Source organism: Eubalaena glacialis, chromosome 5, assembly GCF_028564815.1.
Source record: "Eubalaena glacialis isolate mEubGla1 chromosome 5, mEubGla1.1.hap2.+ XY, whole genome shotgun sequence".
Lineage (NCBI taxonomy): Eukaryota > Metazoa > Chordata > Mammalia > Artiodactyla > Balaenidae > Eubalaena > Eubalaena glacialis.
The window spans coordinates 123,638,214-123,663,683 of NC_083720.1; the positions used below are offsets into that span (position 1 = coordinate 123,638,214).

Genomic DNA, 25,470 nt, shown 5'->3' on the forward strand with positions numbered 1-25,470 from the left:
GACTTCATTCCTTGTCTCCTGAAAATCATCCTCAAGTGAATTCTTATTTAGTTCAGCTGGCTAGAGATGAGTCTAGAAATTGCCCTGCAGGTAACTGAGATGTGATTTGGAGCCAACATTCCTGGACCAACAGGAGGCTGGGAAATTGCAGGTGTGAGCTCGACCGCTTCCGCAAGGACGCAGAGGGCTGACTAGCCGTGGGATTGTGATGTTTTCTGCATCCAGCCGCTTCAACACTGTAGGGCAGGTCGAAACAGAAACTGCCACCCAAGTGCAGCCCAGTGCTGGAAAATCCAGCTGAGGTTTTCCTGCTGCCTCTGAGCCATTGCATCTCAAGCTTTTAAAAGTTGGGAGAGCAAGAGGGTAACAGGTAATTTTGCTTAGGCAAGTTTAGAGTAGGCAACGGAGGCTCCTGAAGAATAGCCCAGCAGGCTGGTCCCTGGGATCTTGCATTCAGAAAGGTGGAAAAAGTCCAGAAGTAAGTTGAGCCTAAGAGGCCCTGCCAACTGAAAGGCCTATTTGAAATTCCCTGAAATCCTACAGGCAGTTGGCAACCTTCTTCCGGTGGGTGTGGGGAGCCCTGTACTAGGTAGCATTCATTTCCTCATTGGCAACAGCTGCCATCCCAACCTGCCAAGGGAGCCCTCCAGAAAGCGTGCCTTGCATTGGCTGAGAAGTGAGTCAGCCACCTCTGCATCTCTCAGCATAGGGGAAGGAAAAGGGTACTTCGTGCTCTCTCATGCCGAACACAGCCTTCTAGTTTCTTCCTGGAACAGGCTGAATAACTCTCTTTGACTTAAATGAATCTTCATGCTTTGTTTCCTGCCAGTCCCTTCAGCCTCTTGTGCTGCTGTCACTTCCACCGCCAATCTCGGTGCCAAGACTACCTGGGCTTCTAGAGTTTCTCCCAAGGAACTAGCAAGTCCTCCCAGCCTCAGGCCTCTCTCCCTGCAGGACACATGCAGTCTCCTTGCCTGGCTCCCCACTGGCGCTCTCTCCCAGCTCAGGACTCGGGTCACAGGCCTTTTGCCTGCGACCACTCAGACGTCCTCCTTCAAACTAGAACCGCCAGTGCAAGCTGTCCTCACACCCTTTACAGTTCCTTCATATAATGTAAGGCCTCCTGAAATTTGTAACTCTTTTTTTACATTAAAAAAAAAAATCTATAGTGCTTTACAATTTTCAAACGTTTCACACACATGATTTCATATAATCCCATAATAACCCTTTTGCCCCCACCCCTATTTTGCTCCTCCGCCTCCCCTCTCCCCACTAATAACCACTAGTTTGTTCACTGTATCTGTGAGTCTGCTTCTTTTCTGATTTATTCACTAGTTTGTTGTGTTTTTTACATTTCACGTATAAGCGGTATCATACAGTATTTGTCTTTCTTTGTCTGACTTATTTCACTTAGCATAATGCCCTCCAAGTCCATCCATGTTGCTGCAAATGGCAAAAAAAAAAAAAGAATGAAATTTATAACTCTTAATAAGTTAATCATTTTTTTAAAAAAAATTCCCATTTAGTTTTTGAGGTTCAAGAAAGATGACCTGGTTTAATTATTTTCCTCTAACTGCTCAGTTCCACAATTTCTCTGTGTTAAATCCCCCTTGCTTGAGATTTTAATGACATCTTGGCCTAACTGTATGAATATCCCCCCTATTTTTTCTCTCATTCAAGTTCTTGCAATGGAATGCATCTTATTCATTTTAAAACTTGAGTCTCTTCTCTGGTTTTAAATTATTCTCTTCCACCCTCTCCTCCACCATTTCCCGCTACAGGCTGTAGACATCTCTGTGCTTCTAGCAACTTGTGGTGGGGGGAGGGGGAATGGTCCGTTCTCACACATTCTCCCCTTTCCTCCTCTCATTGCTCAGTTGCTCAGGAGAAAGGAAAGGGGAGAGGTTCCTTCTCTGCTTGCCACCATGAGGTGTGGTGCCCTTTATGCTGGTTTTGATGCTTCTCAGCATAATGCTGCCTGAGTTCTCTTTGTGGCAGAATGAAATGCTGGCTCTCCTGTGAGCACAAATATAGGTATTTCTGGAGGCCTTGGAGGCCCCTTCCCACTGTATACTTTCCCATCGTGGGGGGATCTGGTTCTGGCTGAGCCGTGTCTCTGCTGACCGTTTCTATGAGCCCCAGCAGCATCGGGTACTAGATAATCAATGATTCTCAAAGGAGACACAATCACCAGTTCCCAACACAGCAGAGGCAGAGATGGTTTGGACACCTTCAAGCTTCATAAGTCATGTTTTGGGTCCATACTCCCATGACTTTGGTTTTGGCCTTGGAGATAAATATGTCTTCCTGAGCGTAATGAAGAGAGAGATCCGCTTCATTTCCTAAATTGTATCCTCCCCAAATTCTGACCTCTCTCTTCTAACACTACCTTTATATGAACTGGCTGTGTTACTAATAGGCCAGTTTCTCTAAACTGGCTCCTTTTAGGCACTGTGATGAGGTTTTCTGAACTTATAATGTGGAACATTTGTTATCTTGTGTCCTCATCTTTGACAAAGACTCATCTATAATTCCTGGACCAAAAGAAACTTCTCAATGGGCATTCTCCGACATGCCTATTGTATCAGTTAGGAATGCATTAAGAAGCAAGTAACTGGATGAACAGTAGGTAACAGACTTGTTTTTCTCATGTTAAGAAAAGTCATGGGGAAATTGCCCAAGGCCCCAGCTACTCAAAATGACTTAAAGCAACCAGGCTCTGTCCATTGTCCTGCTTCTCCTTTCTTAAAGTGTTGTACAGTCTGACCATTACACTTCCAGGTATCACATTCCAAATTGAAAAGGTTCTGAGCAACTCATCCTGTTCCTTCAATTCTGGAAAGGAAAACTCAGTTGGTATACGGTCATTCCTCAATATCCTCAGGGGATTGGTTCCAGGATCCTCCTCGGATACCAAAATCCATGGATGCTCAAGTCCCTTACAGTTGGCTTTGCATATCTGCGGGTTCTATATCAGTGGTTCTGCATCCCAGGGTACAGAGGGCCAACTGTCCCACCACTTACATAATCACTGAGAAGATCAGAGTCCCTGGGTAGAAGGGAATCGGGATACAATTCCCATTTAAACAAAATCAAGATGCTATTAGTAATGCAACTTGGGCAGAATGGGTATTAGATATTAGTAATGTCTCCACTCTCCTACTAGATGTTAAACTCCATGATTGCAAAGATCATGTATATTTTGTTTACTTTAATAGCCCTAGCTCTGTGCCCGGAAATTAGCAAATCATGATATATGTATTGAATGCATTAAGAAGCATACCATGATTTTGGTTTGCCAACCATCTTATATTTTTTTAGAACCACCAGAGTAAAAAGGGAGGGGGTGTCTAAAAATAATTGCAATAACATGGTAAGGATCGAGTACATTTTACGACACATCAGAAATCAACAAAATGACAATTATATTACCAAACTAAATCTCAAGCATGATAAGAATGAGTCTGAATAAGAACAAGTCAGCATGCCTTGGCTTTTCTAACACCCTCAGAGTACATGATATTCTGGATAGAGAAAAATTGTCACACCTTGAGCAGCTGTGAAGTACCGCTGATTAATATACATCTCATCACTCCTCCAAAATATTTTTTTGGACACTGAAAAAATTCTTGAGAATTTAAGTTCTTGGCCAAGAACATAGAGCAGGTAATGGCTCTGCCATTACAATGTGCCAAGGACTCTAGCCACTAAGTACTCCAATTTAAAAAATGAGCTAAAATTTTTTATTATAAATCTTTCAAATATGTTCCATTCATTTCTTTGCATTCTTCAGCAGCATCTATTAGATGAAACCACACCTTTGTTGATGACTTAGTCAAGCAGATACCAATCTGTGCTCTGAGACCTTGTGAGGTATATTCATAGTAAAGATGTAATTTTATAATATATGACTTTGCCCTAAATTGCACTTTAATGTGTTCTTTGGACTGTTCATCAAGTTGTAATAGATATTCTCTCAGTTCTTTTTTCTTTGTGATGTATTTTTTCAGCACATATAGTTCATGTACCCTCTGTCCCTTCCTATAGAGTGGGAAACCACACAACCATGTCTGTTAGGGTAGAGAGGGAAGAAGAAGTACCTGTACAAAAGTATGAAAAAGGGCCCATCCTGTAAGTTATGTGCAGGAGATGCTGTGTATCAGCCTGCCTCACAATATAAACTTCTGGTCTTCAAAGACCTTTTAAAACCTACACCACAGTTCCAGTATATAGTTTTATGAGAATATGTCAGAGTATTATGGATATCTTCATTTACCCTCAAAAACCAGCACTGTCTTCTAGAGACTGTCACACAGAGTGAAGTAAGTCAAAAAGAGAAAAACAAATATTGTATAATATCGCTTATATGTGGAATCTAGAAAAATGGTACAGTTGAACTTATTTGCAAAGCAGAAATAGAGACACAGATGTAGAGAACAAACTTATGGATACCAAGGGGGGAGGGAAGATGAATTGGGAAATTGGGATTGACATATATACACTACTATGTATAAAATAGATAACTCATGAGAACCTACTGTATAGCACAGGGAACTCTACTCAGTGCTCTGTGGTGACCTAAATTGGAAGGAAATCTAAAAAAGAGGGGATATATGTCTACGTATAACTGATTCACTTTGCTGTGTGGCAGAAACTAACATTGTAAAGCAACTATACTCCAATAAAAATTAAAAATAAAAAAAAACAACACTGTCTACTAGAAATTCAATGCATGCCACATATGTAATTTAAAATTTTCTAGCAGCCCATGCTTTTAAAAGAGTAACAAGAAAACAGGTGACATTAGTTGTAATATTTTACTTAACTCAATATATGTAAAATATTATCATTTCAAAATGTAATCAATTCAGAAATCAGTAATGATATATTTCACACTCCGTTTTTCATATCACATCTTATAAATCTGATTTGTGTTTACACTTAGAACACAACTCAGCTCACAATAGCCACAAACTAGTGCTCATGCTGGATAATGCAGCTCTGGACAGTACTTGGAGAAACTTGGGAGATCCATGAAAGTTGTATAAAGGAAACCTAAACTCTGAATAAAGGCTCTGTGAGATGGACATAGGTGATGGAGGTATGTGTATGGGGGAGTACTTCCTCTGGATCCTTGTGTAGTACCAGGGGAACCAGACCACTGGGGACCTGCTTCAGGCAGGTATGCAACCCTGCTGGGCATTCTGGATGTCTGTGACTTGCGCTGAGTCCCCGCCAGGGCAGGCAGGATGAACGGTTTATTTGTACGCTCCCCGTAGAGCAGAGCCAGGGATTGAGACAGGTGCCCTGCATTCTCCACCCTGCTTGATATCACTCTCCAGCCAGGTGAGTGATTGAAATCGTGCATCTAGCAATTTAATGATCATCTGTTTTGGGTGCCTGCACCAGAATGATAATGGTGAGTGTTGCATTGTCATGAGCTGGCAAGAAAGGTCAGAGCCTGTCAGAAGGAAAGGCAATTGCCACCTGTCCTGGAAATGAGGCACAGCGTGAGGGGGATGAAAGAATTCTGGACTGAAGAGCAAGAAACCTGGATTCTAACTTGGCCTCTGCATATTAACTAGTTCTGTGACCAGGTGTAAGCCAGTTAAGTCGCATGGGTTCCTGTCTCTTCATCTACAGACTGGCCATGTCTTAACAAGTCTTAATATTTGTCGATTTCATTCAGACATTTCTTGGCCTCTGATAAACATTCCACATGATCTAATAAAAATCTGAGCTGTAAGGAATCATAGGTAACATGTGCTCAACACTAAGAACTGTAAAGGACCACATAACTTTCATATCTTTTTTTTTCACTAGAATTTATTCTAGTTTATATTTCCCTGAATCTAACTTTTATTTTTAAACATACATTTTTCTTTTTTATAATAGGAATTTCTCATAGACCTTTTTTTCTTAAATCCTCTGCCTTTTCCAAAAAGTATTTGAAGTGGACTTATGTTTAAGTCATCTGACTTCTGGGCATATTTTCCTTAAGCACTATGCAAGCTAATATTTATGCAGTGCTTCCTATTTTCCCAGCAATGTACTAAGTGCTTTGCCTGGATTACTTTAATTCTCATAACAATAACTATGAGAAAGATACAGTTATCATGCACAACTTTTTCATCCAGAAACTAAGGCCTACTATGGTGGAGTAACTTGTCCAAGGCCCAGATTTGTGAGAGAGAAGACAGACAAACGGAGCTTGACAGTGCCCATCAGTGGACAGCCAGCCTGGGGGCTGGGAGAAGTGATTTAATTGCCCAGATTTCCATTTTTGGACATAATCCTGGATTTAGAACTACCCTTCAGACCTCCAACTCCAGTGACACTTTAATTTTTTTTTCTTCTTTGTTTTTAAATTTTCCCCTGATATTGGAGCTCCCAGTTTAAAACCTTGAAGATGAGAATTTTAGAAACAATACCGAAGGAGAGATGAAAACATTGTTCCCTGAGTTATATCTGGAATATAAACAGATTTTTTGAAATAATTTTCTTAAATTCTATGATTATGATTAAAGTGACAGTAAAGATAAAATAACTCTATATTAAGTTATTCTTTTGCATTAGCATTGTGTGCTATTTTCCCTCCATGGGAATTCAGGTTTCATAATAGAGAAGACTGTTTTCTCTGTAATTCATTCTTTGACCAGGAGTCCAATGAATATTCATGTAAATGAATGATGTGTTTTCCACTTTCAGGGATGTGGAAGGTCCTAGTTTTATTTATACTGAGGTGAAGCAAACACATAAAAACCTGCTAGAAAGTAAGAGTATAGGCAAGTCCATTGTTCGGTATTGCAATGTGAAACAATTAGGCACTGTCTTTAAACTGGGGGATTTTATTAAATGCATTTTATGCAACATGTAGTCCTAATGAACAGTTATTTTGAGAATAAATTTAAAAAATATTTTTAGAATAAATAACACTTCCTCTGGTTTAACACGCTTTCATAATGCCATTACCTAAGTTGATTTATAATGGATTGTATGATTTCTGTAAGCTCTCTCTCAAAGGATAATATCCTTTGAGATTAAGCACATGGCTGACAGTTGTGATGGAAAAGGTTGACTCACAGGCATCCTTTTTGGCACACTGCAAACACTCACAGTGCAGCAGTGGGCATAGCATGCAGCCTCTCTGTTCCGGACAATGGGCTGAGCTAGAAGATGGACGAGCCAAGGTCCTGCTTCCACAGGAGCTCCCGGCCTGGTGGGCAGGAGAGACATTCAATGACTTGTGGTCACAGACTACTTGCAGCTGTGCCTGCTGGTGTGTCTGGGCCGCCTGTCTGAAAATAGCCCCTCCACCTGTCTTGCGTTGCTACATTCCCGTCTGGGACATCTGCTGCTTCTATTGCTGAAAAGACCACACTAACATTCATGGCATGTGCAGTTTGTTTTCTTAATTCTAAAACCATCCCTTCCTTCACAAATCTCAAAAGGCAAAGAGAAGAAATAACTTGAAATTTGGGGGCACCGTGACATTTCTGATGGGTTGAGCATTTTCTTCAAGTGAGGATAATGAGTGAGGGGTAGAATTTAAATTAATAACCCTAATTACTGGTGAAAGAGTAATAAACGAGACATCTCTTTAAAATACAAAATGCTAAAGTGAAATTCACTACCACGGTATACAATCCGCAAGCTAAAAAACTGTTTTGATTTCCCACAGTTCAGTGAATTATAGTGATTTATAAATATCTGCAGAAGGAACATTTCTTTTATATCTCATAGAATAAATTACTTGAAAGCTAGTGTCTATGCCATTCATTCATTCATTTATTGTCAGTCACTATTTATCACACACCTAATGTGTGTTAGGCAGTGGGAGGTTACCAGAAAACAAGGCTCGTTGTGGAACTTCAAATCTCAATTTTTATTTTGAGGGGAGGACAGAATAAACAATTAAATACATAATATTTAGGTGACAGTAGAAAAAATACAACAGGATAAGGAATGGAGACGAGCAGTGTGGAGAAGGAGAGCCCTTTTATACAGGGACGTCCTAGTAGGCTATCTGCTGAGGTGGCATAAGTGCTTTTGTTCAGCTGGGTCTCTCCTAGACACTCTCTGCCCCTTACTGAAAAGTCACCCTAAATTTTGGCTGTGTTCACACAGCTCGTGGACTTCTTCTCTGCCTTGATTCACTCTCAGCACTCATGTTATCACAGCTTGTTTCCACAAATCTTCTGTTTTCATATAACATTCTTCACCTAATAATTTAGTCTTCTATGATCCCCAATTTGACGACTTGGTATCTAAACCACTTCTTCGAGTTTCAAGTGAATTAATTAGATTTTATCATCACTAACATATAGGCATCTCCAACTTACAACCGACTTGTATTTCAAATGTTTGCCTTTAAGACTTTTGAACCAGTTCTTCTAAGTTAGAACTTTGAAAAGAAGGAGAAAAATTCTGACCTGAAGCTTGTCTTCTCTATGCTAAAAGATCACTTTGTGTAGATGCAGCCTTTTATGTATGGAATCACTGCGCACTTTCCTCTGAAAAGACCCAGTTGACTTAAGTCCAGCATCTCATTCTAGGGCAGGCTGACAACAGACCTATGAAGAGAGAATGTTCTGGAAGATGTAGTGTAGACTTCTTGTAAAGTATTACAGTGTGTTAGGCAGCAATGGTATAGGTAATAATATGGGTTTGATATTTTCATGTTTACATCTTGACCTTGAAAGGAGAATGAGAAATCTTGTTTATGGTATACCATAATATTGTGACTTTTAAATCACAAGCAGCCAGGAATATTAAAAAGAGGTGAAAGATTTTTATCCTGGAAAAGAAAAACCAATTTAGTGTTTTATTCTTTATATTATGAGTAAGAGAGTTTAGAAGATAGATATATTCATAGATAGTCAACACCCCGTATGATAGGTTAAAAAAGCAATTTTAGAAAATGTAATTGAATAAGTACCATTCTTTTTTGTGTGTTGGAGTGAAATTGTCCCATGCTTTTGTAGAAATAACAAAGGAAACAAATACTTTTAAACATTGCTGTGATGGGGGAGAAATGTAGCATTTCTATTTATAACTTGCACAGAATCCCACATAAAAATAGCTCCAACTAACAGATTTGCTCATATCTGGAATACAAAGTTGTTGCTGCCCATGACTTGAGGAATTCTAATAAGAACAAGGGCGGCATTGGTAAATATTAAAAGTCTGTCATCTTTTCTTTTATCCCAGTTTTCATATGGGGAGAAAATGTGTTCATGGAAAAGTCCTGGCTTCTGTGTTAGACATTTTGTTATTTTCCTGGCTATTCATCTCTGTTTTTAATGAGAAGAATGCATTTGCATCCCTCAACCTCGCCCCATGAAGTGGATATCTATTACTGATGGTTGTATTTCTGTCAATGAAATATTTGTCAGGCTAATAGATTTAACATTTCACTCTTCTGAAGACTAATTTTGTGTGATTGCTGTGACACAAAATACTGAGAACCTCAGAAATTAATGGAAACCATTCTTTCTTATTTTCAGCGAAGCTTTCTGGGCTATGCCAGTTTTAAAGTCGGGGATCTACTGAAGTCCAAGGAGCAAGTGCTGACCCTGAGCCTGAGGTGGGTCTCAATGCTATTAAATTTAACAGCCTGTGATATTTATTGAAGGCTGGTTGGGTTTGAAAGTCACAATTCTTGCAGATGTTTGGATGTCAACTCTCAAACAGCTTACGTTCTCCTCTGCAACAAGTTACAGGGAAACAGCAATTATTCAGGTTCATATTCAAGTCTGTGTTTCACATGATCAAAAGTTATCAGCTCTTGTAGGGAAAAAAAATGATATTATTAAGAAACTAGTGGTGGCCGGAGGGTTAGGGGTGGGGAATGGACAAACAGGTGAAGGAGATTAAGCAGTACAAACTACCAGTTATATAATATATAAGTCACAGGGATGTAATGTACAGCAGGGGAATATAGTCAATAATAATATAATGGCTTTGTATAGTGCCTAATCTGTAAAAATATCAGATCACTGTATTGTACACCTGAAGCCAATATAATATTGTCAGCAACTATACTTCAATATAAAATAAAAAATAAAGTGATGAAACTTGAAATGAAACTTCAAAAAATAAGGTGATAAAATTCTTTGAAAGTAAGAAAGTAAATAGAAACGATAGGCATGTTACTAAATAATATTTCTGTTACTTATCAAAATGTTACTTTTTAAATCAAGTGAGTTTCTAGGTTTGAAATATGTTTGTTAGAGGCAACTTGCAGATGTATGATAATAAAGGGTAAGCTGATTATTCTCTTTTTTTAGTTTCTTTTGCTGCTATACTATTAAATATAAAGTGTAAGTTAAAAAAGTAAAGTATAAGTTAAAACAGACTCATTGCAACAGACAGCAGATCAGAGATGCTTCTGAGTATGAGTACAATCTGTTTTGATACAGATGATGCAACAATCTTTAGGAACTGCGCCGTGTTTTCATACTAAGAAGAGTATTAAATAGAATAATCATTTCTTTTTAACTTCATTATAAATTAGAAAAATAGTATGTTATTTTCTAACTGTATAATAACTTTAAAATTATGTATACATGGAGAACACTGCCTTACAATATTTATATGGTATAAATGAATATAAAAATTGTAGAGAACATTGTTTGTAAATCTTAAGATGCTCTTCTTTTGATGAAATGTAGAGACCATTGTCAGGGAACAGACAATGTGTCAAGTTTCTTTGCCCTCTGTCCAGCCCCTAAGGACCCATTATAACCAATTTATTTCAGTGTAGATGTCATGGTTTATGATGGGATCTGTACTGCTGGCTGTCTCCTGTCTGATTTTTTCCTGACCCTTACAGTTTTGCATTTTGACTTAAGAGATGGTGTAAAATAATTTAAAGTAACACATGCTCATGCAGAAAAATCAGTGTTGAAGGGTTCTACTGAGGCTGTCATCTTTTTGGCTTCCTTTCGGCTGTAAATTTTTTTGTTGTTGCATTTTATTTGGGACAGCATTTAAAAATCTTTATAGTTTTGTGGTGTTATTCCCAATAAAATTTCGCTGTGTTTATTTTCTGTTGGAAGTGTGTAAGTGCCAGCTAAAATGTCTATCTGTCACTGTCACTGGTATCCTAGAAGATATCTATTACCCATCTAGCATGGCAGTTAGATTTGACCCAAGTGCCCCTGGATTCAGGATATAAGATGTCAGACATTGAGCTTGCTGAGAACCACCAGCACGTCACATGTTTTCTCTATAAGTTGCATGGTACTTTATTCCTCACCTTACTGATTACGAACTGCAGTATTGATTGTATCATAACTATCGTTAACGTCCCCAGCCCTCTGCACAACATTTAGACACTGGCTTTGAAACAGATATCAGGGACCCAGAAATCCTTAGTGAGGTGAAAATATGTGAACACACACAATTAGAGGAAGGATAGGAACAGAAAGATCTAGTTTAGAGTACTACACTTAGAAGGAAAAAGGAATATAATAATAATTCCAGATTTAGAGGAAATCAAGACACATTTCCACTTTTGATTTTAATAGTCCTGATTCTTATTTATTTGATTTTGATTGTACAAAAGGAAACCAAATTTAGCAACAAAGCATTGCATTTTCTAGAAAAAATAATTTTTGAAAGCCAATTTTGAAATGGCGAGGTTAATATTTTTTTCCCTTTTTGCCCTTTGCCAAATTTGTAGATTACTCTCCCTATGAACAAGACACATTATAGATTTATCATAACCTGCTGATTTCTGATGCTTCGTGTTTTTCCATCTGTTGTAATTTATCTTCTTTCCACTGACTTGGCAACCTCTGAGGTACTGAGTCAGAAAAACGTTAGATCAGGGATAAGAAGCATTTTTTTTGGTTATTAGTTTTGTTTTTACTATTCCTTTGCACTGACAATATCTGACTTTTATTCCTTTTATATTCAGGTCATAATTTTTAAAGAATAGAATTCTCAGATTTCTGGAAAACAAATTCACAGAAATAAGGGTCAGGGTGTATTTGTCGGCACCGTTCTCGGATAGTGAGCATCCCCAGAATCTGTCTAGTTTTGTTTGCGTTCACTTTCCCTTTGGGTTGCTTCTTATCAGATAAGTCAGATTTCAAACTCTCAAACTAGTTTCATGGAATACCATAGTTTAATGTGGCCTGTCCTATGTGCCGTGAACTGGAATTTTTGAGCTTGAGTTGAATTTTTATTTTCCACAAAAAACTTAAATGGGCAAGAAGTGTGTGTCTTATTTATAGACTTAGACTCAAATTTCATGAAATATGGTACAGTGCATTTTTGAAATTGTAGGCTAAAATTTGTTTGCATGTATTGGGGAGAATGCCTCCGATATAGAAAGTGGTTCCCACTCATGTAACTCATCTTCATTTAAATGCATAGCCACTAAATTTCTGTCTAAGTGTTCTAGTATCCCAATCGGTGTCTTTATTTACTATTAACCCTTGTACCTTTATATGACATCTGCTTAGTTTTTCTAGTTTACATTTGGTAGTTCCTGTCTACTCTGACTTCCTTTAGATCTGAATCATACTTTCTGTTTCGTTTTCTAGCTCATTGCTATCTATTCCTGACTTCCATACTGTACTGTAAACAAGCTAAGGTTCTTGTATAGCGGATTACAATTGCAGACATGGAAGACACTGGTTAATATTACAATAATAGTAATAATAATGAGAAGAAAAGGAGGAGGAGGTGGAGGAGGAGGAAGATACTATGAGACACTACGTGTTTTATGCTCTGATAAGTATGTTAGAGATGTGGTTTCATTGACCCTTATCAGCGTATGATGTTATTACTTTTGTCATTTTATAAACTAAGGAACTGAGGTATAGAAAGCAGTTAAGTAATTTGCACAAAGTTACAATGCTTTTAACATAAGAAAGCCAAGGCGTGAAGCCACACGTTTCTGACTACAAATCCTGTGCTCTTAATGACTCACTTCTTGTCCCCATTGACCAAGGGGAAAACCGAGATCTAGTTAAAACATGTCCTGTGTCACGTGACTTGGTAATGGCAGAACAAAGCAAGGACTGAGGTCCAGGACCACTCGTTCAAGGTGTCTTCCACATTGATTTCACCACAGTGCCTGGATTTATAGCAAATGAAGACCTAATGAGTGTGAGTAGCCATGGAGAACTCAGGAATATTAGCCATGATGGCAGAAAGTGAGAACCAGCCTGCTAGGTTAAGGGGGAATGGAGACTAAGGGAAACCTGAGGAATCTATTCTCACCCCAGAACCATGGCCCTGAGCCCGGTTTACTGCCCAAGCACCTAACAATTATTTGTTCTACCAACCTGGCCTGAGTCTCTTGGAATCATAACAAGCAGAAATTTAGAACATCATAATACTGTCTTATTTAATTACAGAATGGAGAAGCAGATCTTTCTCTGGCAATGGCGCTAGAGATCAGGGGAAAAATTACGTTGCTCTTAAAGTAGTCAAACAATCACAAAGGCAGAAAAAGAGGCAGGGATAAAAATTCTTTCTTAGGAAATCCTTCTCAGAAGAACTGAGACAGATAGAAGTGCTTTGACCTTGTCTGACCTTTGTTGCCTATCTCCACACAGTTTGGACTTCATTCAGTGACTGTTCATTCAGCAAGCATTTATCACGAATTTTGCATATGCTAACTATAGTAATAGGTTCTTTACGAAATTTTAAAAATAGTAACAGAGTTAACATTTTGCAGTTGATATTACTAATCACACTGTTAATGAAAAATCTTGTTATTTATTGATCATCTACTAGCATGCAAGGGATATGTTGGGTGCTTCTCCTGCACTATATCATTTAATCCCTGCAGCTTCATCATCCCAGTTTTATAGCAACTTGTCTAAGATTCCTCAGGTACTGACTGTACAAGTAGGATTAGAATTCAGTTGAGTCTGACTCCAGAGCTTCTTCTGCTTTTATTTTCCTGCCTGATAGGAAACTAATGATCTCAAAGCATCTTGGCTTTCTTCTCCATTTTATATTCTATCTTCTGGAGAGTTTTAGGGGCCTCAATTACTTTTTCTTAATGTTTTAATCTTAAAATTCAATTTATATGCCTGTGACATAGTAGAGAGGTTCAATAATTATTTGTTGAGATTTTGATTCATGATGATGACTTATATTTTTATGGATGCTAAATATGAACCTGGTACCATTTATTTCCAAGTGTAATCCACCTAAATTAGTGAATATAATGCAGTCTAAGCTTTAGAGTATATCTGAGACAAGTAACTTTCAGAGTAATAGTGAGTGATAGATTGTGATTTGCTTGAAAGGCTGAAAACCTTACTTAGAATTCACATTTATTTCAGTGTAGGTCACATTGCCTTGCCACAGAAACATTCAGATCATCTTAGCAACTGGTCTGTTATTTCTTTTGTAACCTTCCCCCCCAAATTAAGCAAGCATTTATATAATTTTATCATAGTGGATGTGACCAAATTTTCTTGAATGCAGATGTATAAGAATTTATCCATAAAAAGAGAATTTATGTTTCCTTTTCATTTATTACTTCTGCCACATTTACAGTAGTGCTGTCGTGAAACGTACAACATGACTCCAATGATCCTAGACAGATATATGATGTTATGTTTTATAATATACAGATGTATGGGCGGGGCTCTGAAAGAAACAAACAATGAATTTCTACTGTTTTTAAATTTTTCCTATTTTATGTGACATTTTATATGTGTACATATTCATGCAAATACCTCATGGATTGTATGGATGGGTATGTTTGTACATTTATATTCTTTTAGGATTATTTTGCTTTCTCACAAACTTGACTATTTATTTTCCATTATTGCCCAATGTGTGTGTTTAGAGAAGGCAAGATCCAAATTATGGAGTCTTAAGTTTTGTTTGATTTTGTTTTTGGTGTTTTGCTTAATTTAACCTCCTTACACACACACACACACACAAACACACACCCACAGGCAGAAACACGTACTTCCATTTTATTTCTAAAAACAGAAGAACAACAAAAAAATCCCGCATATTTTTAACTGAATCTCCCAAAGGCATGTTCTTAATTTAAGAGCTGGAAGCAATATTACGGAGAGGTTCCTTAGGCTCTGACACACAGTTTTCTACACCAGCATACTCAGAGCGATAAAAAAAATGAAATTGTCACTAGCATTTCGCAGGTTGCGAGCCAAGGCCCGTTCTGTAGGCCATAGGATCAGAATGTTTGTTCCTGGAACGCACGAATGCATGTGAATCCCCACGGTAACCTGAGACCGAACTTGGCCGTAGATTGACAATACAGTTTTAACTGATAAATGTATTTTTCATTTGAAATGGAATTAAACTTTGTTTTTTCGTTTCCTACCACAACTCTTTTCCTGCATGCAAATAATGCTTACTTTAAGCACCAGATACCGTCTTTAAAATTGTATGTATGATGACAAAATATTTTCTTACATTTACTTGGACTTCAGAGATGCTTTTAAAAACTCACATCCAAGCATCTTAATAGTCATGTATATTTTGAATATGTTTTATTCTCCTTTAAAAGTCGTTTCCAGTTAGTTTTTCTAGGCATCAGAAAGTAGGATTACAGCAGAAAGTTCTGCTGGTTCCACCACACTAAGTTTTATACACGTCTAAAACATTTTCTATATTACTTAAGGGCGGTAGACATTGACTTGTGGCCGAAAAGCCTGCTTTAAGAGAAAATAGCATATCAGTGATTAATTATAAAACAGAATAGTATTAAACTTTATTAAACGCACTCGTGGAAAAGTTCGAGGATAAGGATGTCATGTAAAAGCTAACTTGATGCTTTTGCCTAGAATTTTCTAAAAATGCCCATCCTAACCGCTGAAAGCAATGAAAAAGAACACTGCATTCTTTTCCTTTGGGAGTGAACAGCAAGAAAACATGCACATCAATAGCAAATGCACACTCATGCTTGATCCAGATGCACACATATGGGGAAAGCCTCGAATCTCTGGAATGCTCTATTCACTGTGCTTTTGGCATAATTCAAAACGAAGACAGGAAGCTCCTCCAGGACAGCTTCTCTGATTCTGACACTGACTCGGACCTCATAGACACATAGGAAGAGGTAACTAACACTATTTGAGGTTTATGATGGATTAAGTGTTTCAAATGTCTTACCTTACTGAATCTTCTAATACCCTTGCCTGGAAGGTGATATTATTCTTGTTTTATAAGCTAACTGAGGGGTAGCAGTATAGCTTTCTAAGGTCACACAGCTGGGGCAGGATGGAAATTAGAAGAGAAGAAGGGTTCTTCGAGAATATATATTTTGTTTAGAATTTTAGGATTAAATAAGTTTACAGACCAGAAGAGATCTTGACACTTTAGCTTCTTCTTGGACCCCTTTAGTGACCTGGAAATCAAACTTAGGAGGCCATACGTCTTTCCCATTTTCCGACAGGTCAGTGTTAGAAAAGTGTTCCTATTTTATCCCAGACTTTATCTTCTTGCCACGTTCCCAGCTCTCCTTCATAGTGTTAAGTAGAATAAGTCTCATGCCTTTTCTCTATGATCGCATTTGAAAGCAACTTTTTTGCCCAACTTTAAATCTTCTCTCCTTTTTTACTCAGCAAGGAATGTAATGTAGTAGAAAGAGCACCAGACTTTCCTACCAGATTCGGGTTCAAGTCCTAGCTGTGTCACCAGCTGTGTCGCCCCAGGCATGTTGTCTATTCTCTAACATCTGTTACTGGAAATAGTAATGACCTTCCTCCCAGGGTGATTCTGGGCAATTAATAAATGCAGTGAAGTTCCATGCATTGCCATGCATTAGAGAAAAACACTCTATAAAGATTGCTTCTTGCATTAAACTTACTAATTCTTTCACCCATAACTTAATGTTTTGCTTAGTTTGCTTAGTTAGTTGTAGTTCTTTCTCAAAATGTGACATCCAAAATTCTCGAAATTGGGCAGTGGCAGAGAGGTTGATTTAACCTTTGATCTGGACATAACATTTTTATTATCTGAGGAATGGATGCTTCCTTGAAACCCAAGTTCTGGCTTTAATCACACTGACACCAGATTTGGCTTCTTATCAAATGGCAGATACCAGCAAGAGACATAGGGAAAGTATTTGTTTGGTTGAAACAGGCAGCATTCTGATAGAGTTGGGAAAAATCTCAAATTTGCTTTGACTTGAAATTTTAGCAATATAGCATTGAAATCAGGACAGAAATTCATAAAAGTGACACAGAGTGTCAATTGCTTTTAGGGTTTACTGATGCATGTTATTCCAAATCTGTAATAAACTGTCTACAGAAATAAATTCAAGTGATGTTTCTCAGGACTGGTCTGTGAAAAGGAAGGGAAACATCAAAAGCAGAAGTAGGGCTGTTTGCTTCTAAAATTGATTCTGTTCTTATATGTAACTGTGTCAGTGTCATTTAGGAACAAGACTGTCTAAAATTATCAAAAGGCTCTAACATGAGCCACTTTGTAATAACTACTAAAATGACATTAATTTATTATAAAATCAGAGAATGCAAAGTATACAAATATCATGGGCTTAGGACAGTAGAGAAATAGGAAGTGTATGGGATTTAGAGACATGCCTGAGCCCAAATGCTGGCTTTTTTACTACCTAGCAGGATGATTGATTACTCTGAGACTCAATTTTCTTATCTGTGAAAAGGGGATGACAGTGGTGCCCATCTCACAGCCTCAGCTCACATGAATTACTAACGTGAAATGTTTATAACAGTTCCTGACACATAGTAAGTGCTCAATAAATGTTGGCTGTAATTTTTATTATTTTTTTTCTTTGATTGATTAGCTTCTCTAGCCTTAGGTGGTTTTTTTTTTTAAATATATTTATTTATTTTTGGCTGTGTTGGGTCTTCGTTTCTGTGTAAGGGCTTTCTCTAGTTGCGGCGAGCGGGGGCCACTCTTCATAGCGGTGCGCGGGCCTCTCACTATCGCGGCCTCTCTTGTTGCAGAGCACAGGCTCCAGACGCGCAGGCTCAGTAGTTGTGGCTCACGGGCCCAGTTGCTCTGCGGCATGTGGGATCTCCCCAGACCAGGGCTCGAACCCGTGTCCCCTGCATTGGCAGGCAGATTCTCAACCACTGCGCCACCAGGGAAGCCCTAGCCTTAGGTGTTTTGATGTTGTTTTTGTTGTTCCCAGGTGAGAATTAGACAAATGGTACCCAACCCATCTGAAACAGTACCTGATGCAAAGTGTGTGCCCATCATGCTCGTCACCTGTTTTTAAAATGATCATCCTCATCAGTATTATTATTCCCCATTTCATCCAACTAGACTGTCTTTCATTTATAATTTAAATGGCTCTACAGTGGTATAGTCTGCATTTTTCTTTATGTTCCTAATCCATTTTTGTGGGGCCGGAGGTATGACTATGGAAACTGATTAGCACTTCCTTAGTTTGCATTATTCAAAATATGTCGTATTTGTCAGATTGCAAATTAGAGTTTTCAGTCACTGAAGAGACAACGCGTACTTAGAGTACACTTCAATAGCTCCTCAATTTGTAGAGAAAAGCCTGAACTCTTCCCTCTTATAAAATGCAGATCACATAAAGTTAATATCTGTACACAGACTTACCTGCTTAAGAAGTTTGAGAGCTAATTTAGCTTTGAAGATAATTTGCAGGAATGATTAGGCCTGCAAGGAATTATATTTGACCTGAAAATTTTGTATAGGATTTGCCCATATTTACCAAAGTCGCTTTCATCATTATCATCCTGTATTTCTGCTTCTCTGGACACATTTATATCAGCTTTTTCCGAAGAATGTTATTTGGAACACCGGTATCCCTTCAGTTATTAGTATGTGTTCTTCAAGTGAAGGAGTTTTATGTCAAGTAAGTTTGAAAATGTTATATTCAAAAAAGTGAAGAGGGTGACCTTATTGTAGGATTTCTCAGAGCCTTCATTAGGTCCTCAAGTCCTTCTAGGACTCTCAGAGGCAATGTCGCCTACAGCTTTTCCCTAACTAATTTGAACCCAAGAAGCTTTCTTTATGGAAAGCTTTCTTTAACAGCTTATCAGACAGACACTGTGTTCCAAGAAAAGCAGCTGCATAGTTGAGAAAATGCTGATTTTGAACAATATAAACAACCAAGTATTTTCCAGAGAAATATATGAGACACTCTCTATATGTATTCATCCACTTTTCCCCACCATGAGCATTTTCTCGAACAGACACCTCTGTAGACAGGCCTGTGGTCTTCATCCAAATGAACCCTCATCCTATACACACACCCTGCACCTGCACACATTCTGCCCCTGTCCACATGCAGTTACCCAGCCCTGTTTCTCCCACCCCCCACTCCCTGTCCACAGGCAATGCCAACCCTGTGGCATTTTACACCCATGCCACGGACTATATAGACACCCATTTGTGAAATTTGTACAGAATATGTGGAGAGGGGAAAGGAGTGACAAGATACATGCTTTCTTTTTTACAGTCATTGACAGATTCTTTTTAAGCTTGCATAAGTGGACACACACTTATTTTCACAATCACTTAATATTATAACCACCCTGAACTGAATTGAGGTCTTCTCCTGAAGGTTCTGCCTTTTGGTGCTTGTCCTTTCTTGGTTAAATTCAGAACCATTAGGTGCCCTAACTATAGCCCAAGTTAGAAATCGCAGCATCCATTTCCCACTCATCTTTTCTACAGTTCTCGTCTGATCTCATCTAAAGCTCTTTTTCTGCTTTAAATTTATGTCTTCCTGTCCCTGCACCCAAATGAACATGAACATGAAAGTAAGCATGCAAAACCCTCAGCCAAGAGATACAAGATAGTAAGTCTGCTTTCTCAGCTTCATCTGCAACCACACACATAACCCTTGACATTGATCATCACTTCCTTTGTCATTTATAGTGGCTTATGTGCACATAACGCTTTCCAAAGGTGGAGTCAGAGTCTCTGTAGTTCTTTGGAAACCCCTCTTCTCAGGGTTTTGAGCTCAGTTTCAACCTCAACCAGCAAGAGAGCAATGTCCATAGGTGTAGATGGTGCTCCTAAGATTCTTCCCCACACTGATGTCCTATTATTTTCCCTCCATCTTTTGTTATCCCTTGCCTGGGATGGTCTCACCCATCTGAAGTTCCTAGTATTCTCCATACTTATTCTCATTAGGAACTGAGAGGCGATAGTCTCCAGGCATGTCAGTGAAAAGGACTGGTCACTATCCCCTACCCAGGCTCCTCAATTTCCTAAGACCAAATTGACCATTTTCCTATCATCAGGCTTTTGAAGAAGCAGGTCAGAACTCATTATTCCTGCTCCAGCTAACACAGGCTTAATGATCACTGGAAGGTCACTATTCTCAACTGTGTTCCTAGTGAGGTTTGGCTTTGCTTTTTCATTTACACATTGTCAGTTCTACTTAATATATATGAGTGAGCTGTGCTGGAGGTACCATCCTTGAGGAACTGTAGAAAGTTACCTGCCCCTTAACAATGTATTCCCCTAATAGCATTCTCTACCCTAGGATTTTCCACCCTAATCCATTAAGTGAAATTCACTGATGTCTGTTGTTCTGTGGTATTGCATGGTGCCTCATAGTAAAAGTGGGGTTGAATGAAATTGTTTGCAATAAGACTTCAGGAAGATAAAGAACTGAGTCAGGAAAAGGAAGAAAAGTGCAATTTTATAATGGAAGATAGGAAAACTAGAAAATATACAAAGTCATATCATGAAAGATTTTAAGAAGGCAGAAGAGAAGGATGAGATCAAAGATAAAAAGATGTAGAATAAGAGGGAGAAGAGAACAGACACACTTATTTTGCTTTACTTAATTACTTTTAATACCAACATAACCAAATTGTTTTTCTCAGTGCTGTGCTACAATAGGGGCTGGTTGCTTCTAGCAATGGGCTCAGCCTATTGGTGACCCATTGGGTCCCTTGATCAGTGTACTCAAGCTTATTAGAATTTGACAGAAAATGTTAGGTAATTAAAGATTAGTCTTTATATATTGTGTGGCACTGATGAATTTATTACATTATGGGACAGTTTACCATCTTACAGGGAAAGTAGATTTAAAAATCAATTGAAATCACTGAATGCAGGTTTAATTAGACTTGATCTAAGTGCTACTTGGCATATATTACATTATGACAAGCAGATGAAATGACCAGTTTTGCTTGTAGATACATGCTGTAGGTTGCTTCTTTCTGATGTTCATACATGTAAATTGGAAAGTAAACACATTCCTTTAGAACTTAATATAAAAATTGATTGCTAAAAACAAATTTAGGTTGCCATAATAAACTTGGTCTAATCCTCATCCATCCATCGAAGACCAGGGCAGATAACTTGAATTTTATTTTATTTTAATCTTCCCCAGCATCTATGCAGTCTCTCGAATTCAAAGCAGGTTTAAGGTTCAATCCTAAACTTAGAAAAGGTGTACAGTGGGGATTATTTTTCTCTTATCTAGAATCAAATTGAAGATTTTCCAGGGACCTACACAGTAAGTAGGAGAGAGAGACTCTAACAGTTTTGAGGTTTGCTTGTTTGTTGGGCAGACTACCAACTAACAATAAATTTCTTGGCTATGGAGACTTACTTCTAGTACTAGTAAACGTGAATTGCTTCTCTGACCAAGTGATATGCCTTTCAAGCACTTTAAGGATTGGCCTGTGATTGTAACACTGGAGGAAGTTCGAGTTCCATTACTGTCACCAGGGGGTAATTACTCTCCTTAAATTTCTTCATCTGACTACTAATGATAATAATGCCACTGAGATGAGCTTAAATTATGAATTCATAAGGCAGATTTTAAGAATCTCTTTATACTTTAGTAGGAAAAAATATATTCTCCCTCGTTCTTTCATGCCATCTCTTCTTCCCTTGAACCCCCACTAGTTCTTGAAACAAATACTATGCTAATTTTTAAAGTTTGAGGTTTTAAGAGTGTTACTGACTGAATATTTGTATCCCCCAAATGTATCTGTTGAGGCCCTAAACTCCACTGTGATGTTATTTGAAGATGGGGACTTTGGTAAGTAATTGGAGTTAGACGAGGTCATGAGAGTGGGGCCCTCATGATGTGATTAGTGCCCTTATAAGAAGAGCCACCAGAGAGCTTGCTCTCTCCTTGCCATCTGAGGACACAGGGAGAAGGCAGCTGTCTGCAAGTCAGGAAGAGGTTTCTCACCAGAATCTGACCTTACTGGTGCCCTGATCATGGGCTTCTAACCTCCAGATCTGTGAGAAATTACGTTTCTGTTGTTTAAGCCACCCAGACTATGGTATTTTATAACAGCCTGAGCAAAGAGTTATTAGATTCTGATAGAGTTCTTTGATTACACTTTAAAATCATATTCCTCTTACATTGACTGTGTTTTCTTATTGTTAGCAGTAAGAATTAATTATAAAAGTTATCACCATTGCTGCATGTTTGTGGTGAGCCACAGATATGCATCTCTGCTTCACAGGATGGAGTTAAAGTTGTCAAGAATAAGGCCTACTTCAAAAGATGCCAAGTGAACTTTAGAAGAAGGCGAGAGGGTAAAACCGATTGGTATGCTTGGAAATGCTTAGCAATCCAGGATAAAAATAAATACAGTACACTCAAATATGGGATGATAGTTCATGTAACCAGCAGAGAGATCATTTGTCAGATTGCTTATGCCTGTGTTGAAGAGGCTATGATAGTCAGTGCAGCTTACACTCATGAACTTAAAATATAGTGTGAAGGTATTTTGTACTCGGATTCAGTTCACACCTGAACTACCACTGGAAATAAAGTTTTGGCGGCCCTGAAGAGAGCTGTGGAAAGAAGCTTTTCCATCCCTCACAGAACCAAACGATTCCCTGGTTATGGTTCAGGAAACAAGGAATTCAAGGCATAAGTACTTTGGAAGAAGATCAGTGATCAAAACATTGCAGATTATATATGGAAGGAGATGGTGATGCTTATAGGAAAAAATTCACTCAGCACACAAAGAAGGTAACTCCAGACACCGAAGAGATGTGCAAGAAAGTTCATGCTGCTGTATGAGAGAATCCAGTCTATGAGAAGACACCTAAGAAAAAAGTTAAAAAGAAGAGGTGGAACTATCCCAGAATGTCTCTTGCTCAGAAGATCAGGTAGCTCAGAAAGCAAGTTTGCTCCAAGCTTTAGAGTGGGCTAGTGAGGGTTGAACCAAAACACCACATTCCTATGAAGATTTTTCAGATAAGGACAATCAACTTATTGACAAAGAAGCTAAAAATAAATACATTTAAAAGTTACCACACTTTCATCTTTTGGTTTTCAGAAACAAATTAAAAAAAAAAAAAATCAGGTGTGGACTTCTGGTTTCTACTGTTCTTTGACAAATATCAGCACCGCTGTTGACCTGTGAGGCGGCTGTAAGCCTTTCACTTGACCTCTCTGGGCTTCAGTTTCTACAGAATGAATTGGCTGATACTTAACCTTACTTTCTGTTTTAAGCATTCTCTGATTTTATTCAATCCTAATATTGAGATCTGAGGAATTTATTGTAGAATAAAAGAGAAAATAGCTGCATCCAAGGTTATTGAAAGCTGGTGAAATTTTTATTTGGTATACAAACTTCAATTCAGTTCTCAAATATTTACAAAAGGATGTATAGCAATCACTCCTGAACTGAAAATTTTAATCCCGTGACTTTTAATTTTTACTGTCTTTCTCCTTCCCGTTAGCACATCAGCCTGCCAAATACCAAAATCCATTTGTTTTCTTATATGGATTTTTTTTAATGATGCAATAAAGACCTTTAATTACTAATAGATATACTTTCTTCTTATAATGAAATCTTAATGTTTTAAAAGGGAGATATTCAGAGAACAAGTAATTGCTTTCTCATGTACTTTATGCAAAGCTGGTATGGGACATTTGATTTTTTCCTGCTGATCTTCAGAATCTATTTAACATGAATAAAAGCAGTATTCTGTTTCCATATAGCAGGTGTCTTGAACTTTGCGTTAATTACTTTTCTTCCTTTTAACAAAAATAAAGTTCTGTAGAAATCTTTATTGTTCTATCTAGACTCCTTTAACAGTGAATCAGTCACATTTTGACCTCGAAAATAATTACCAGATGATTTAGTAATGCATTGTTAAGACTGTTAGCAGAACAAGTTAAAATCTGAAAATGGGAAATTTCAGGTCTTTAGAGTATTTTTAAATTACTGCTGCCCTGTCTGCCCGGCATATTTTGTCTAGCTAAACTGAGTTTCCTTATTGTAGCAGTAACTATGACTCATTTTCCCGTGATTGGTGACCACGCAGGAACCCTGGATTCCTAGGTCATCTTTCATCCACATGGCCGCCCATCATTTTACCTGTTTGTCCACCCCCTACTGTGGCCCTGCTGCCTTTTGCTCCCTGACTCTATTCTGATCCTTGAGCTTCCTCCTCAGCCCCGTCCCCTATCCTCACTCATTTCTCTTTGTTTAACTGGAAGCTGGCTGTCTCCCCTGCAGCCCTGTCAAGTGGTTACTCTTCATACCTGCTCTGGGATGAACAAGAAAACGGGGACCTTCGTCATACAGCCACAAGGAAATAAATTCCACTGACAACCTGAATGAGCTAGGAAGTAGATTCTTCCCTAGAGTTTCCATGTGGGAGTGTGGCTCAGCCTACATCTTGGCTTCAGTCCTGTGAGACCCTGAGTAGAGGACCTGGCCTGGCTTCTGATCTGTAGAAACTGTGAGATAGTAAATGGGTGGTATTGTAAGTCACTGGGTTTGTGGTCCTTCATTATGCAGCAATATAAAATTAATACATGCCTCTCTGACTTAGTCTTCTAACTCCCCACCTACCCAGCTTTAGCCACGATGGGGTCTTTGCTCTTCCTTGAATATGGGGACCGTGTTCCTCTACAAGACCTTTGGACCATCTGCTTCTTCTGCCTGAAAAGACCTTCCCCTAAGAAAGATATATGGCTCCCTTTTTTACTTCCTTTAGGTATTTGTTCATATGGCATCATATTAGAGAAGCCTTTCCTAATACATATACATACATATGTAGTCATTATATATATATAGACTATAAAGTAGAAGCCCCACCCAGCACTCACCTACCTTGCTTAAGTTTTCTCCATGGAACTTATCGTATCTGTATCATTTATTTGTTTACCATGAGAATTCAAGCTCCACGAGGACAGGGATTTTTGTGTTGTTTTCTGTTGTATTCTTGTACATGGAGCAGTGCTTCCAACATGGTAGGTGCTTAATACATGTTTGTAAGTGAATTAATATTTTCTGTTATTTTGACCTTATTATATTTCTATGGAAATTTATAATTTTGGAGACTCTTTTTTCGTTAAAAATGTTGTCATATTAAAGGAGAATGAAGAAAAAATATTTGAAAAACCACAAGATTTTATAACTTAATACCTGAAGAATTTAAAACAAATCTAAGTACAATTAAACAGAAAAGCATAGGCACTTAATAACTGTTTGGTTTCAGAGTACATGCCTCACTGTACAATTTAAAGCTTAGTGAATTTCTTATCACACAGGT

General features: G+C 38.2%; 1 protein-coding gene across 9 annotated transcripts in view; it reads left to right on the forward strand.

Annotated features, from left to right (window-relative positions):
• INPP4B (inositol polyphosphate-4-phosphatase type II B) overlaps positions 1–25,470 on the forward strand; it is a 752,704-nt gene that overhangs the window by 504,152 nt on the left and 223,082 nt on the right. For 6 of the 9 annotated variants that reach the window (XM_061192573.1, XM_061192572.1, XM_061192579.1 and 3 more), the window contains one exon: positions 9,507–9,586. In XM_061192573.1, the coding sequence (XP_061048556.1) occupies positions 9,507–9,586 (80 nt within the window). Of the gene's footprint in view, positions 1–5,001; positions 5,102–9,114; positions 9,185–9,506; positions 9,587–25,470 lie in introns of those variants that run through there. The other 3 variants (XM_061192576.1, XM_061192577.1, XM_061192578.1) reach the window with 3 other exon arrangements.